This window comes from Scyliorhinus torazame, chromosome 13 (genome assembly GCF_047496885.1).
Source record: "Scyliorhinus torazame isolate Kashiwa2021f chromosome 13, sScyTor2.1, whole genome shotgun sequence".
Taxonomy (NCBI): Eukaryota; Metazoa; Chordata; class Chondrichthyes; order Carcharhiniformes; family Scyliorhinidae; genus Scyliorhinus; species Scyliorhinus torazame.
In genome coordinates, this window is record NC_092719.1 from 25,844,338 (window position 1) to 25,860,322 (window position 15,985).

A 15,985-nucleotide genomic window follows, 5' to 3' on the forward strand; every position below is an offset into this window, starting at 1 on the left:
AAAATAAATAAATTATAACCATGGTCACATTAAACTTCTAAAATGCAAGATATTGGATCTGGTTTGATGCATTGGCACCAAAAAGCTGTAGGAACCACATTAAAACACCGCATTTGAGGCCAGTACATTTTAGTGTTGTGGAATGTGCTTAATTTACCATCTGTGATTTCTTCCACCACTAGTGATAGACCTGTACCCACCAGGGCCTTTACACCTCTATTAAACAGTTGAAAATCCCCACTCCAGATACAGCTCACTTTTACAAGAGCTAAATCTGCAGTTTTGTTTCCTTATATAATTAGTTCAGCGTGGTATGAATACTTTGCACAACGAACATTAGGTTCTTTTTTTTCTTAACTCTTTCATGGACTATGGCTGTTGCTGGCAAGGGCTGCATTTATTGACCTCTAATTGCCCTTGAACTGAGTGACTTGCGCGGCCATTTCAGAGGGCCGTTAAGAGACAACTGGGGCGGGATTCTCCGTCCCCCGCTGGGTAGGGGAGAATCCCGGCCCTGGATTCTGTGAGTTGAGTAACATGCAGGTATGGATGGGAAATTTCCTTTCCTAAAAGGCATTAATGAATCCGATAGGTTTTTACAAAGATCAATTATGATTTTCATGGTCATCATTCCTGACACTAGCTTTATGTTTCCGATTTATTAATTGAATTTAAATTAGACCAGCTGCAATATCGGATTTATATAAGTGCCCCAGAGCGTCAACCTGGGCCTCTGGATTACTAGTCCAGCCACGAGATTCGACTCAGATCACATCATTGTCCTTGGTAACCTATTCCAAGACTTCTGCTTGGGGCAGTTGGTGAGAGATTGGTGTGTGCGGCTCTCACGTTGCCGGCTGTCATTATCCATTTCTCTGGCGTTGTCCTTCTTGTTCTCGGAGTCTTTCCACAATAACCATTTATAAATCCGGTTTGGTTGCTTGGAACTCCTACCTTTACGACGTCCATATCTTTAAGAACTGTTTTCTTCGGTCTTGGTTTGTGTTCCGCATGCCAACAGGTCTCCTGCATTGTGCCTGTACACAGTCAGGCTGCCCACAGGTGGCCAGGGACTGGCACTCCGATCTGTGAACTCTGCCCTGGCTCTAACAACGTCCCCTCCCTAGGGCAGCAAGACTGATGTAGAGATCTCTGCCCCTGAAACTGAATCCACATCCCTGCCCTGTAAGCTGCATTGAGCTTCCCTCTTGCGCAGTCCCCTACAACCATGCAGTTGTACATTCTCTGTATTCAATGTCCCCGCACTCCTCTGTATTAAAGTCAGACCAATGGTCTTATCAGTAACAGGATGTTATTTGTTTTCTTGCCCTCTGATTGTCTTTCCTTCCTGCTGATGTTATTGATTCTTGCAAGGCTACAGTTCCATTGATGCTGATCGATCTGGCACCTGACTTTCTCCTGTATGTAGCCGATGGGTAGCACAGTGGTTAGCACTGTTGCTTACAGCGCCAGGGACCCAGGTTCGATTCCTGGCTTGGGTCATTGTCTGTGCCGAGTCTGCATGTTCTCTGAGTGGGTTTCCTCCGGCCGCTCCGGTTTCCTCCCACAAGTCACGAAAGATGTGCTGCTAGGTAATTTGGACATTCTGAATTCTCCCTCTGTGTACCCGAACAAGCGCCGAAGTGTGGCGACTGGGGGCTTTTCATAGTAACTTCATTGCAGTGTTAATGTAAGCCTACTTGTGACAATAATAAAGATTATCATTATGTAGAGATATTCAACTGCAGAAGTATCGCAACCAATTCCCTATTTACAGCTAGATGTGCACATACTTTCACACCTATAGTTCCCAGCAGCGAGCAGGAACATTGTTGTTTATTGCTACAGCCCAGTTGAGATCAGCTAACTGGGCACGGTGGTAATTAAACCTGGGATCTTTCTGGTCTCTATGACTCAGTTGCTCACAGTTTGAAACAGCTGATCTATCAGGGGAGCAATGTAATGAAAACCATCTTCATAACCTTGTTCCCGCAGCTAGCACATTCTCGGGCACCTTGCCATAAATTTACTGCCTTACAAAACAGGAACTGCAAACAGTGATTAACCCACAGCCTGCTGCACAAACAACAGCGATAAACACTCACTCTGCTGTGTGAACAATGGAACTGCTCAGTGACTTAACCCTCACTTTGCTGTACAAATTGTCAGACGGGACACTTCAGTGATTAACTTCATTTTGCTGGCAAACTGTGGACACAACTTTGCTGTGCTAAGTCTGGAACTGAACACTGGATTAATCCGTACCGTGCTATGGAATTATACAAGCCTACATTTCTTTTTTTTAAAGTATTTTTTATTCAGTTTTTAACTTTTATGCTTGGAAAAACTAACCAAACACTCCGTCTCCCCCCCCCCCCCCCCCCCCCCCCCCCCCCCCCCCCCCCCCCCCCCCCCCCCCCCCCCCCCCCCCACCACCACCACCACCAGAAATAGTACAAAGAAAAAACTGCCCTCCATACCCCTTCCCCCTACACTCCCCTTCCCTCCCTCACTAGCAGCTGACCGTGACCAACTCTTTAAATTGCAGAATGAACGGGCGCCAACTTTTGTAAAACCCTCGATGCGCCTCTCAAGGTGAACTTAACTTTCTCAAGTTATAATTAAGTCCCCCAGCCACACTAAGGCACAGGGTGGCGAAGCGGACCTCCACCCGACAGAGCCCACCTGTGAGCAATCAATGGACGAAGACTGAAACATCCTCTCCCACCCCCGTCTGTAGGTCCAACACCCCAAATAGGGCCCCTAGGGGGTTAGGTTCCAAATCCATTTGCAAGATTGCTGACATGGTGCTGAAGGAAGAGCCCCAAACCTCCCCAACTACAACTACGGGCAAGACCAAAACATATGAACATGATTGGCCAGGCCCCTCCCAAACCGCTCAAACTTATCCTCCTCTCCTGCAGACAACCGTCTCACCCTCGACCTTGTTAGATGTGCCCTATGCACCACCATTAATTGTATTAACCCTAGTCTTGAACACAGGTGGTAGCCTGCAGCACTTCACACCACATCCCCTCCTCCAGTGCCATTCCAACTCCTACTCCCACTTGGCCTTAACCCCCTCCAGCGATACCATATCCTCCTCCAAAACCCTCCCATAGATCCCGGAGGTAACTCCCCCCTCCATATCCGCCACTGGACTGCACTCCCTCTAACCGCGAGGAAGGCGGCATCTCGAGAAACGTCGGAAAGACCTTCCTTGCAAAATCCCGTATCTAACGGAAAGTTTCTGACTGTAGGATCCCAAATTTCTCCGTCAACTCCTCCAAAGTCACGAATCGCCTCTCCAGAAACAAATCCTCATCCTACCACCCCCCTTTCTTCCCAACTCCAGAACCTTCCAGCTAATCTAGCCAGTTCAAACAGATAATTTGCACAGATCGGCTTCAACTTTGACACAGCCATAGCTTAAAATTCTGCTGAAATTGCTTTCATATCTTCAGTGTAGCTACCACCACCGATTGCCCAAGTATTTCCCTGGGAGAACGGAAATGGAACCTTTACCAGCGCCCTCAATCCCGGCCCCCTACATGAACTTGACTCCCATCTTTACCCAAATTGCCTCTGCTCCTCGTACCAGCTCCGCATTCGCTGTCCTCTCTCACACTTTCTCTCTCTTTCCCTCTCTCTCCCTCTCTCACCGTCCCACCCCCTCCCCCACCCCCAATTGCCGTTCTCTCTAAAGCACCGTTTTCCAAATCCTGGCTACCTTGCCCACCAAGATAAACAACGAGATCTACTGCTCCAGTCCCAAAAAGAATGCTTTTGACAGAAAAACTGGCAGTCACTGGAATAAAAATAGAAACCATGGTAAAATGTTCATCTTTACCGATTGAATTTACCCCGAAGTTCGCCCCTTCCCTGCTGGGAGGCCAAGAAACGCTTGCTCTTCAAATTCAATTTGTATCCTGAGAGAGCCCCAAATCTTGTCAGCAGCCCATTGTATCCCCTACCGTGGGGACTGGGTCTGAGAGATACAAAAGAGGGTCACCGGCTTATAGGGATACCCTCTGCACGACCCCCCCACCCCCCTTCACTATCCCCCTCCACTTTATCCGACTGTCTCAACGCGATGGCCAGTGGCTGTATCGCCAGCTCAAACAGGAGGGGGGCCATAGGATACCCCTGCCTCGTTCCCCAATAAAACTGAAAGTATCCCGAATTCAAATCAATCATACGGCCACTCGCCTTGGGGCTCCTAAGTAACAACTTGACCCATGACATAAACTTAGGCCCTATCCAAGGGCAGCACGGTGGCGCAGTGGTTAGCAGTGCTGCCTCACAGCGCTGAGGTCCCAGGTTCGATCCCGGCTCTGGGTCACTGTCCGTGTGGAGTTTGCACGTTCTCCCCATGTTTGCGTGGGTTTCGCCCCCACAACCCAAAGATGTGCAGGGTAGGTGGATTGATCACGCTAAATTGCCCTTCGTTGGAAAAATGAATTGGGTACTCTAAATTTATAAAAAGAAATTTAGGCCAATCCCAAACCTTTCTAACACCGCAAACAATTAACTCCACTCTACCCTATCAAAAGCCTTGTCCGCATCCAGCCCACAATAACCTCCTGCTCCTCCCGACGGGGAGAGCACCATATTCACCAGGCGTTGCGCATTCAAGGACAGCCGCCTACCCATTACAATCCCTGTTTGATCATGACCAACAACCCGCGGAAACACTCTTCCAACCTGAGCGGCGCCAGCACCTTAGCAAGGATTTTGACATTTAGTAGAGATGTCACCAGTACGATCTGCACTCTGCTGGGTCCTCATCTTTCTTTAATAGAAGTGAAATGGATCCCTATCTCATCGTCTCCAGAAGTGTCCCCTTGCTACCACGTCTTCAAACATCGCCACCAATCGCAGTACCAGCCGGTCCGCAAATGTCATATGAAATTCCACCGGGAACCCATCTAGCCCCTGTGTCTTGCCTGTCTACATTTTTCCTATAGCCACCCGAGCCTCCTCAATCCCCAATGGTTCCTCCAGTCCCGCCCTGTCCTCCTCCAATGTGGGGCACTCCAATACCTCCAAAAACTCCTCCATATCCGATTCATCCCCTGGCGGTTCTGACCTGTACAGCTTTGTATAAAACTCCTCAAGTGCCCTATTCACCTCCGGTGTGGCCACCAGCTGCCATCCTGTACCTGCACAATCTCCTGGGAGGTTACCGTCCGCCTTGGCTGGCCTTCTCACCATACTCGTACATTGCTACTTTTACCTGCCTCAACTGGCACACCGCTTCTTCTGTAGACAACAGATCAAATTGCATCTCCACTTCCTTCCTGCTGGCCAAGCGATCTGGAGTGGGATCTGCCGAGTACTTGCCATCAACCTCCAGAATTTAATTTACTAGCCGTGACTCTCCTCCCTTGCCTCCTTGTCAATCTGCACCTTAGGGGAGATTATTTCACCCATCAGCACCGTTTTCAAAGCCTCCCATAATACCAACGTCAAAGCCTCTCCATTTTTATTCAGCTCCACATGTACGTAAACCACCTGCGCCATCTTCACGCAGGACTCCAAGTCCGCTAGCAACCCCACATCCAAACTCCACGCCGGCCCCCTCTCCAAGACATCATCTACCAGGTGAGGGGCATGGTCAGAGATGACGACCACCGAATATTCCGCCTTCCTGACCTCTGCCAGCAAAGACCTACCCATAATAAAGAAATCGAGCCATGAGTGTACATTATTTACCGGGGAGAAATAAGAATATACTCTGCCCCCCGGATTCAAGAACCTCCATGGGTCTGCTCCCCACATCTTCCATGCCCCCCCCCCCAAGAGGGTCAAAGACCTTGGCTTCAAGACCATGGTCAAGTCTCTCTCTCTCTCTCTCTCTCTCTCTCTCTCTTAATCTCTCTTTCTCTCTCTCTCTTTCTCAATCAACTGTGTACTTACTGCGAACATTAGAATATTAAGATTTTGTCACTTGTATTATCATATATCTGTAAAGGTGTTGTAGTTGTCTTTTCATTTTAGTAAAGGTTTTATTACTTTGTTAAAAGTTAATTGGCAGTCCTGTGACTGTTGATTCACATCTCTAAACAAAATATAAAAGTTGGGATCTATTGAAGTGGGGTTCCGCTCTGGGACCTGACTGCCCCGTAATAACATTGGCTTGGATCGCAACATTTGGCTCAAGACTTTCATAGGATCAATTCAGATAAAAATCCTGCTCTCAGCCTCATAAGGAGATACGAGGACAGATGACAAAATGCTCAAAAGGGTTCAAGGTGGGTTTTAGGAAGGAGAGAGATGACCATTTGTCCTGAACAATGCGAGTGCTCACTGAGGCAGAATTCTGAATGCCCAACTGACCTGACATTCACATGGGGCAGCTTGATGATTCTGCCTCCATGTTATCATTACCATATCTCAGAGGGTTGTGAGCCTTTGGAACTTTATTCCTCAAAAGGCAGTCGAAGTAGAGCCTTTGAACATTTTTAAGCCAGAGGTAGATTCTGGATAAGCAAGTGGGTGAAAGGTTATCGGGGTTAGTCAGGAATGTAGAGTTGAAGTTAAAATTCGATTAGCCATAGGCTTGAAGGGTCAAGTGTCCTACTCCTAATTTATATTTTGTATGAATACTTTTATTAATTTCTCCTCTGCAACGATGGCAGTCTTTTCTGTCCTTCATTTAGCATTATATAGAATTTCAGATATGTTATTAATGATTTAACTTGTTCATGTTTCAGACACACAAACCCGATCGTTGAAAATGGGCAGACGCATCCATGTCAGAAGGTGATACATGAAGTAAGTGCATGTGTCAGAATGACGCAGTCCGTGCTACTGATGGATGAGTTTGTTGTGGATGTGGGATCTGCTTTTGAGTTGTCTGACTTGCTGCATTCTTTTTTTTTCCCAATTATCCACTTACCTGCACATCTTTGGGTTCTGGGGGTGAGACCCACACAGACAGTGGGAGAATATGCAAACTCCACACGGACAGGGGACCGGATTGAAGTGCTAACCACTGCACCACCGTGCCACCCTGACTTGCTACATTCTAACCACTTGTCCTTCACCTCCAACCCAACCCCACCTTGGAATTGGCTCCTTTGTAAGATGTGGGGTCTGTGGTTGGACATATCCATTCCTGTATTTTGTCTTTCTCAGACCATCCCTTTATTGAATCCTGGTTTAATAGAGCCTAGTGGCCTGCGACACTGGTCCTAGAAACAAATGGAGTAACAGCATATAGAGCAAAAGGTGAAGGGTGATGGGCTTTAGAATTTAAACATCCACTCTCCCCACCACTGGCACACTGTGGTCGCAGACTGTGTACTTTCTGCATGAGGCACTTCAACAGCTCGCCAAGTCTCCTCAGGCAGCATCTCCCAAACAAGCAATCTCTTCCACCTAAAAAGACAGGAGCAGCAGCAGGATTGAAAAACCATCACCTCCAAGTCATTCATCATCCCGATCTGAATGTATATTGGCTGCTCCTTCATTGTCTCTGGTTTGAAATCCCAAAGCTCCCTATCTAATAGCACTGTGCAAACACCTTTGCCAATCGAACTGCAGTGGTTTAAATAGAAAGCCTGCACTCACCATTTCGAGTGGAGCTGTAGATGGCCAGTTAGTATCAGCCAAACCAACAGTGCTCATATCCAGAGAATGAATTTTTTTTTTTTAAATGGCCTTGCTATCCTTTCCCTTCTTGTCAACACTGACTTTTATAGTATCACTGGCTCCTGTCTTTAAATAGATGAGTCCAGACTTGGTTCATGGAGTCTGAACTGTTCTCCTTTCTCCCCCATTTGCACCTTGTGGAGGGGTGAGCCACAGATGCACTTCTTTCATTTTCAATTGAGCTCCTCCCCATATGTTTCAGATCAGTAACCTGTGACTGATACATGCTTACATTGCACAGTCCTCATGCTGTTCGACAGCTAGGCTCAGTTAAGTCACATTGTTACAGGTTAAAGGCCCACTTTAGGACTTGAGTATGTATCTAGGCTAACAGTGCAGTATGGTACTGGAGGAATGCTGCATTGCTGAAGGTGTTGCGCATCGATGAGATGAGATGTCATGGGCAGCACGGTAGCATTGTGGATAGCACAATTGCTTCGCAGCTCCAGGGTCCCAGGTTCGATTCCGGCTTGGGTTGCTGTCTGTGCGGAGTCTGCACGTCCTCCCCGTGTGTGCGTGGGTTTCCTCCGGGTGCTCCGGTTTCCTCCCACAGTCCAAAGATGTGCAGGTTAGGTGGATTGGCCATGATAAATTGCCCTCAGTGTCCAAAATTGCCCTTAGTGTTGGGTGGGGTTACTGGGTTGTGGGGATAGGGTGGAGGTGTTGACCTTGGGTAGGGTGCTCTTTCCAAGAGCCGGTGCAGACTTGATGGGCCGAATGACCTCCTTCTGCACTGTAAATTCTATGATAATCTATGTTGAACAAAGACCTTTGCCTACTTGTTAGTTGGTTCAGATGCACGCCTAAGATCCCATTATATTATTTAATTAATAGAGGGATTGTCTGTCCTGGCCAACCATCATTAACGCCTCCAAACATCAGATTATCTGATCACTCGTATTGTTGCACTTTTATCAGTTGCATAGATTGGTTTAGTGTAAACCATATTAAAATAATTCATTGTGTGAAGTGATCTTAGATACATTCTCTTTTTTTAATATATAAATTTAGAGTACCCAATTTCTTTTTCCGATTAAGGGCCAATTTAGCGTGGCCAAACCACCTACCCCATACATCTTTTTGGGTTGTGGGGGTGAGACCCACGCAGACACCGGGAGAATGTGCAAACTCCACACGGACAGTGACCCGGGGCTGGGATTGCACCCGGGTCCTCGGTGCCGTGAGGCAGCAGTGCTAACCACTGCACCACCGTGCTGCCCAGATACATTCACTTATAAGGTGGCTTATTAAGCTAAGATTGTTTCTGCCTTTTGTTTCTGGCACAAGCTGGAATGTGTGTGTAAATAAAGCAGACAAATGCTCTGCAAGCCTTGATTTGCTGAGGCACCATCTCCTGACAGTACCCTTGAGTAGCCCACTAGAAAGACCTCTGGGTTCTACCATTCTTTGTTCCTGTGCAAAGAAATTTGTGCATCTGATTCAGCCCATGGAACCTGTTCCGCTATTCAATTAGATCATGCACAATCTCTATCTTAGCTCATTCTTCTTGCCTTGTTCCTTAAAACCCTTAATACCATAGCCCAACAAAAAATCCATTTTGGCATTTTCAATTGTCCCCCACTCTAGCAGTCTTTTGGTGGATATTGTCCCAGATTTCCACAAACCCATCCTCGCACAAAAGACAGAAGAATTAGGAGAGCGCTGAGTTACCTAGTTCACTCACCATCTTTTTCAAAAGGTTAGCTCTAGCTGATGGCAAGGCACCCATTACTTATGTACTGGTCTAGAAACAGAATGTTAGTTTGGGGCAAGAGCCAGATATTCCCACACTTTTTACACAGGTCTCCTTAGAATTCCTAGAGTACAAAAGGAGACTATTAGGCCCATTGAGTCTGCACTGCCCCTCTGAATAGGCTCCCTGTCCATTGCCCACTCCCCCACCCTGTCCCTGTCATCCCACCTAACCTGCACATCTTTGGACTGGGGGGGGGGGGGGGGAGAAACCGGAGTAGTCGGAGGAAACCCACGCAGACATGGGGAGAATGTGCAGGCTCCGCACAGACAGTGACCCAAGGCAGGAATTGAACCAGGTCCCTAGCCCTGAGGCAACAGTCCTCGCCACTGGGCCACCGTGACCCACCCAAGACCATATATTATACATGTGAATGTTATGCATCAAAATGGAGATTAGCTATCCCGGCATGACCAGGCGCCTTCCTGACTGAATGGCTCGACTTACTGTTGAATAAACCAGCTGAGTTGTCAGGGAGGGCCCTGTTTGTCTTTTTGGAAGAATGCACAGATTGTGTGGCAGTTTTCCAACATTGCTGAAACACTAGAACACATTTCCACAGAGCACTGGGATGTGGGTTAATGCTTAGGATCTTTCCCTTCACTCTATATTTATTCGTTCACGTGCTCCCCCCCCCCCCCCCAATTCTGTTCTGAGTTTCCAGTATATACGAGGGTGCCAGCAGTAGGGAGGAGGTGCCCTTTGCTTCCTGGATCCTGGCTTTGATCCAGTTCAGACTTGGTGAGATGATGATGTCTGCGTTCATTGTATTTTATTTCTTCTCGGAATATGGATTATTGTTCATCCCTAGTTCTCTTATTTACTTCAGAGGGCATTCAGGGTGCTATGTACTATGGCAAGTGAGTTGTGAAAAGGTCAAACTGGATAATTGTGAAAGATTCACTTCTCTAATGATCCAGTTTTATTTTTACAACAATCCTGCGGCTTTCGTGATCATTTTTCTGATTATCAGGCCCATCAAGCCCAACCTTGCATTTGACTAAATCTAGCCCCACCGTCTCACCTTATATATCAGCCTTGCCTACCCACCTTCGCTGTTTTCTCCAACCCCACCTTCTCACCATATCCGTTACTCTTTTCTTCGCAAACTACTGGATTATTGAATTCAGCTTAACAGCGTGCCATGGTGGGATCTGGACTCATGGGGCAGGAATCGCTGATGGCGAAATTGCGTTCGGCCGTTGGCCGGAGAATCCGCATTTACGCCAGAACGGGGGGCAGTGCCATGTTTGCGATGCTCCGCCCTCTCAAAAAGAGCATACTCTGGGAGTACGCCACATGGTGTATAGAGGGCCTAGGGACGTCACCTGAGGCCTGCCCCCGATGAGTCGAGTATCCGACGACGTCGTTCACGTGTGCTCACACCATTTGGGGACCTCCTGTGGCAGCTGCGGACGGAGTCCAGCGCCACCACAGTTGGGGGGGGGGGGGGGGGGGGAGCCGTTCCGCTGGCAGGGAGTCCTTCGTCGGGGACTGGTGGGGGGTGGCGAGGCTGGTTACAGGGTGGCAGTTTTTATCAGGCCAGGTCCGTGCGCAGCCGGCGCCATGTTGCACATACGCGGCCAAGGACCCGGCCATTCTCCGGCCGTATCCATAGGTAAAGCCGTTACGCTGCACGGCTACTAGCCCCCCACCGGACGGAGGATCGGTGCGGGGGTGGCGCTGACTTTCTGGGTGTAAGACCAGACGGATCCCGCGGACATAGCCGCAGGATCGGAGAATCCAGCCCATGATCTTTGGGTTGCTAGTCTTTATTTTTATAAATTTAAAATACTCAATTATTGTTTTTCCAATTAAGGGGTAATTTAGCGTGGCCAATCCACCTACTCTACACATCTTTTAGGTTGTGGGGATGAGACCCATGCAGACACGGGGAGAATGTGCAAACCCCACACGGACAGTGACCCAAGGCTGGGATCGAATTGGGACTCGGCGCCGTGGAGGCAGCAGCTCTAACCACTGTGCCGCCATGCCGCCCTGATTTGCTACTCTTGCAGCATTATAATCATTAGGCTACAGTTTTAAGGGTCCCATCAGTATGGTGAATAATCTAAATCCAGTTCTGAGTGGACATTCTCTCACAGCAGTGCAGTGCCTCTAATTGAAAATGAAATTAAATTAAAATCGCTTATTGTCACAAGTAGGCTTCAAATGAAGTTACCGTGAAAAGCCCCTAGTCGCCACATTCCACCGCCTGTTCGGGGAGGCTGGTACGGGAATTGAACCGTGCTGCTGGCCTGCCTTGGTCTGCTTTAAAAGCCAGCGAGTTAGCCCAGTGTGCTAAATTCAGCAATAATGTGCAACCTTCCAGCTTTGGGAATGCGATGAAGCCGAGCAGAAATAATTTTGTATTTATTTCTGTATCAAGCTTGGCAGTGTTTGACCCATGACACTGTGTATCCAAAATGAAAAGTATTCTGTTACTCAGCACAAACATCCCCTCTCTCAGAGCATGCAATTCACCAACAAGAAGTTGGTTTGTCATTTTCTATTCAGGAAAAATAAGAGGGTAAAATGGAAAATGTGCTTGCTGCTTTCAGCATTGAAAATTGTACTCTACAAACAAACTTATAGAAGTGCAGAATAGTTATTGAGCATGAGATCAAAGGGACAGTGTTTTGGACTAGGGCCCCTGGTGTTAGTTAGCCTGCAGTGCAGTTCCACATTCTTGTGGCTCAGTTGTTAGCACTTAGTTGTGGACTCAAGTCCCAGGCCAGAGACATGAGCATAAAAATCAAGGCTAACACTCCAGCACAATATTGAGGAGTCAGTGATCCCAGTCTTTCGGATGATGCTCAGACAAAGCCCCCTCTGGCCAACTCGGGTGGATGCCAAAGATCCCATTATTTTGAAGAAGTGCAGGGGAGTCACCACTGTTGTCTTGGGCCAATAGTTATCCCTCAATCAACATCACTAAAGCGATAGAGTTGTCTGATTAGTCTCGCATTACAGTCTGTGGGAGCTTACTGCACACAAATGGCTGTGAAATGAGTGAACGCACTCAAAGGAAAATATACTCCAAAAGCTGCAAAGCACTTTGGGATGTCCTGAGGCATTTTGTAAATGCAAATTCCTTATTTCTCACTTTGTTTATTCTCTAACTGCAGTTTCTTTCCCCCCTCCTTGTTTCTTTAGATCTGGCCTGTCTTATCCGAAACCTTGAACAAACATCAAGCAGACAATCGGATTGTGGAGCGCTGCTGTCGGTGTTTGCGTTTTGCTGTCCGTTGTGTGGGGAAAGGGTCAGCTGCATTGCTTCAGCCCCTGGTCACCCAGGTAGGTTGGTTTGTGGATCCTGCCAACCGGTAGAGGTGGAGGAAGAATTTTTAAGGGAGACCTACTCATGATCAGATTTATTAGCAGGATAATGGACCATTGAAACAAGCTGCATGGGACGATCCTTTTGAATGAGCAGTATAGGGGGTGACAGATGTTTTTCTGGAGTGAGAACAAAATGAGGGATATAATGGGGAGGTTGGGTTGTTCATTGAAAGGAATGGATGGACTTGCTTTTCTAATGCTTTTCCCAGTGCTTAAAAATTCTCGCCTCCTAATATCTGTTAATGGAATATCAGGGTTCCCTCTAATACAGCAGGTTAAATTATTAATCTCTTCAACTGAGATTGAAGTCTCTTTCCTATATTTTCTCCTCTGCTTGTCATCTGAGGGTTAAGAGGTGACTTGCATTTGTGAATATTGACCCAGTAACCCAGCATTTGCACTCAAACAGGCAATAGTGTGCCTCACTTCTCTTCCTCTCCAATTCAACATTTACAATGATGTGGCTGGAATTGGGGTGGTAGTGAGGTGGGCGGGGCGGTTAGTGTCTTGCGGAGAATTGTTGCAAACCTGCACCCCTCCTGGTTGAGGCTGGGTTGTTGCTCAGCACTTCTTCAATCCTGTGTTGATCTTGATTATTTGTTCAAGTACTAGAGTAAGACTTGAGCCTTCAAAGTTCTTGTACAGAGAGAGGGTCGGTAAAGACGTCTTAAAAAGAGTTCTTTGCAGATTCCTAGGATATGTGTCACTGACAACGGCAGCAATGAATCATGTCATTCTGATCCATTCGAATCATGTTGCAATGCCAGGATTGGGAGAAGTGTCTTGTGTGAAATGCCACCTCTTGGGTTTGAGTTAGGTGGTTCAGTTCCATTTATTTCTTTCCTGTGTGAAGGCATCGTGTCTGTAATTCCCTCCTCCACCCAGCAAATTGCAACTCACTCAGTGTCCTTGCGTTGAACAACAGCTGTGTTCTGCTTTCTTGGAGGATGTGGTTATGCCATTAGCTGCTTCAAAGCAATGGTGTCGTCTTGTCCCCATTAATTCTTCTTTAGGTCTTTTGTCACAAGTGGGTATTATTCCCTTAATGGGAGGAATTCCATTGCAATTAACTGTGCGCTTCAACAACTTATTGCCTTCACCAGTATGCCTGAAGATATAGTATGGACTGATTTCTTCTAGTGTACTGGGGTGACCCCACTAGCATACTGCTGTGACCCACCCATGGTGGTTTCCTTCACTGTGATTCCATGGTTCAACAATAAATAACCCCACACCAATTCAGTGATGCCCTGAAAGATTAAGAGTGTGGATGTGATGCCGTTGCCATATTTTATGCCCACCACTAGAGGGTAATATTGTGCAATGTATGCCACTCCTGCTGCTAGGTTTATGTCTGGTGAATTGCCGTGCAATGTTTATGCCTCCGGATTAGGCCATTGTGCAATGCTTCATGCTCTTGCACTGTCTGATTGGTGCCAGTAGCTGCCTGTAGTGTATGCACCAAATGCAGTTGAACAGTGCAGCCATGTTGGCACTATGTAATTGTAAAACACAGTGATGGGGGAATATTACGTCAAGCATTCCCTTTAAAATTGCACTGACCCAGCTAGTCGCAATCTTAATGAGGCCAAGCATAGCAAAGAATAATTAGATGGAATATTGATTAGGAGTCTGACCTACAGTTAAAACATTGATCCAAAGTACACAGGGCTAAAAATTGCTTTCCTTTGTTTTTGCTTTTTTGGCACAATAGGGTGGGGATTCCAATTCATGACTTGCATGTAAATTTGGCGCTGCCAGTTCATTTACATGATAAGGTTGGGTTGAGCATTTACTGTAGTGTTGGTTGCATCTGGCAGGGGGTGAGACAGCATTATACCTGGCTGTCATACAAGCTTCTGTCATCATCAGAGAATTTGTCGGGGAGTCTGGCTCCATCTTGGCACAGGACATTGTTTACAGATGCTCTTTCAGCTGCCTTTATCCTATTTGCTGCTGTGCTGCAGACCCAGCAGTACTGCAGCTGCTACTCCCGATACCTGTTGGCCTTTATATAGTCAGGCCTCTAAACCTCCAGCCTTCCCAGTAAGGATGCAGTGAACTCCCTACAGAATCCAGAACATAATGCCAACAACAATCCTCCACAGTACCTCAAGAAATTTTGCAATGGCAGAAGTTCTTAAAAACTGACCTGCCTGCAGGTTGGATGCCTGGCCCCTTAAATACTGCTTGTGCGAGAAGCCTCTTGGTGCTGCATGCCAGATTCTTGTTGAGTGATTTGCAAATTCATACACTGGACATGCATGGTCCAAAATTGGGCAATAGGCATCATTAGCTGTAGGGCTATGCAACACCAGGTTAGCTCCAGTCCAGCTACATGCGTGCATGCAGATGATGCCCATCCAGGTGCCCATTTCCAGGTGGCTGGTGCACTGTATACTCTCTTCCCCCCCCCCCCCCCCCCCCCCCCCAAAAGACAATTGGGCAACAAGACATTACCCCCACAGATGAGCACATTTTTCACTGCAAAGCCCGCATAGCTGGTACCATCAAATAGATGAGCTGGGATGATTTGGGGATTGTGTTGTGTGGTAATAATTGGTGTATTCGCCAGCATCAAGAACCGTATTTCAAGATAATTAATAATCTGGAAATCATTCGCCATGGCCCCAAGTATTCCTAATCCAACTGTGGTTAAACTGGAAGTGAGCGATAGATATTGTATCTTTCTAAACCCACACAGTCATCCAGCTAAGCTGACTGTGTGAGACAGGAGCCACAGAGCTCCCACTACGTTGAATCAGGTGTTCACACGCTCACAGGACAATTGCAAATGAGGTTGTTCATGTAGAATGTGGTCAGCCATTCACCTGGAAACAATCCTACACCTAGACTTCTCCCACGGCCGGTGCCACCTCCCGCCATTATCATCATCGCAATATCTGTTTCTTCACTGGTACAAATTAATCCTCGGGATGTGGGCAGTGCAGGTAAGGTCAACATCCCCAATTGCCCTGAATTGAGCGTCGTGCTGAGCCTCTTCAGAGGGCAATTAAGGGCCAATCACATTGGTATGGGACTGATGTCGCATTTAATTCAGACTGGGTATGGATGGCTAGTTTCTAACCCTGAAGGACACTGCTGAACCAGTTGGGAGTTTGACTACAATCTGATATTCTTCCTGTTATCTGCTTGTTATTTCTTGATTTTTTTCCTCCCATAAAACTGAATCCAAATTCTCAAGCTGCCACATTAACTTTAAATCCGCATTCT

General features: G+C 47.1%; 1 protein-coding gene across 1 annotated transcript in view; it reads left to right on the forward strand.

Annotated features, from left to right (window-relative positions):
- The window catches only part of tnpo3 (transportin 3), an 86,926-nt gene that overhangs the window by 48,712 nt on the left and 22,229 nt on the right, over positions 1-15,985 (forward strand). The window contains exons 15-16 of the mRNA XM_072471197.1: positions 6,717-6,777; positions 12,566-12,706. Of these exons, the coding sequence (XP_072327298.1) occupies positions 6,717-6,777; positions 12,566-12,706 (202 nt within the window). The remainder of the gene's footprint in view (positions 1-6,716; positions 6,778-12,565; positions 12,707-15,985) is intronic.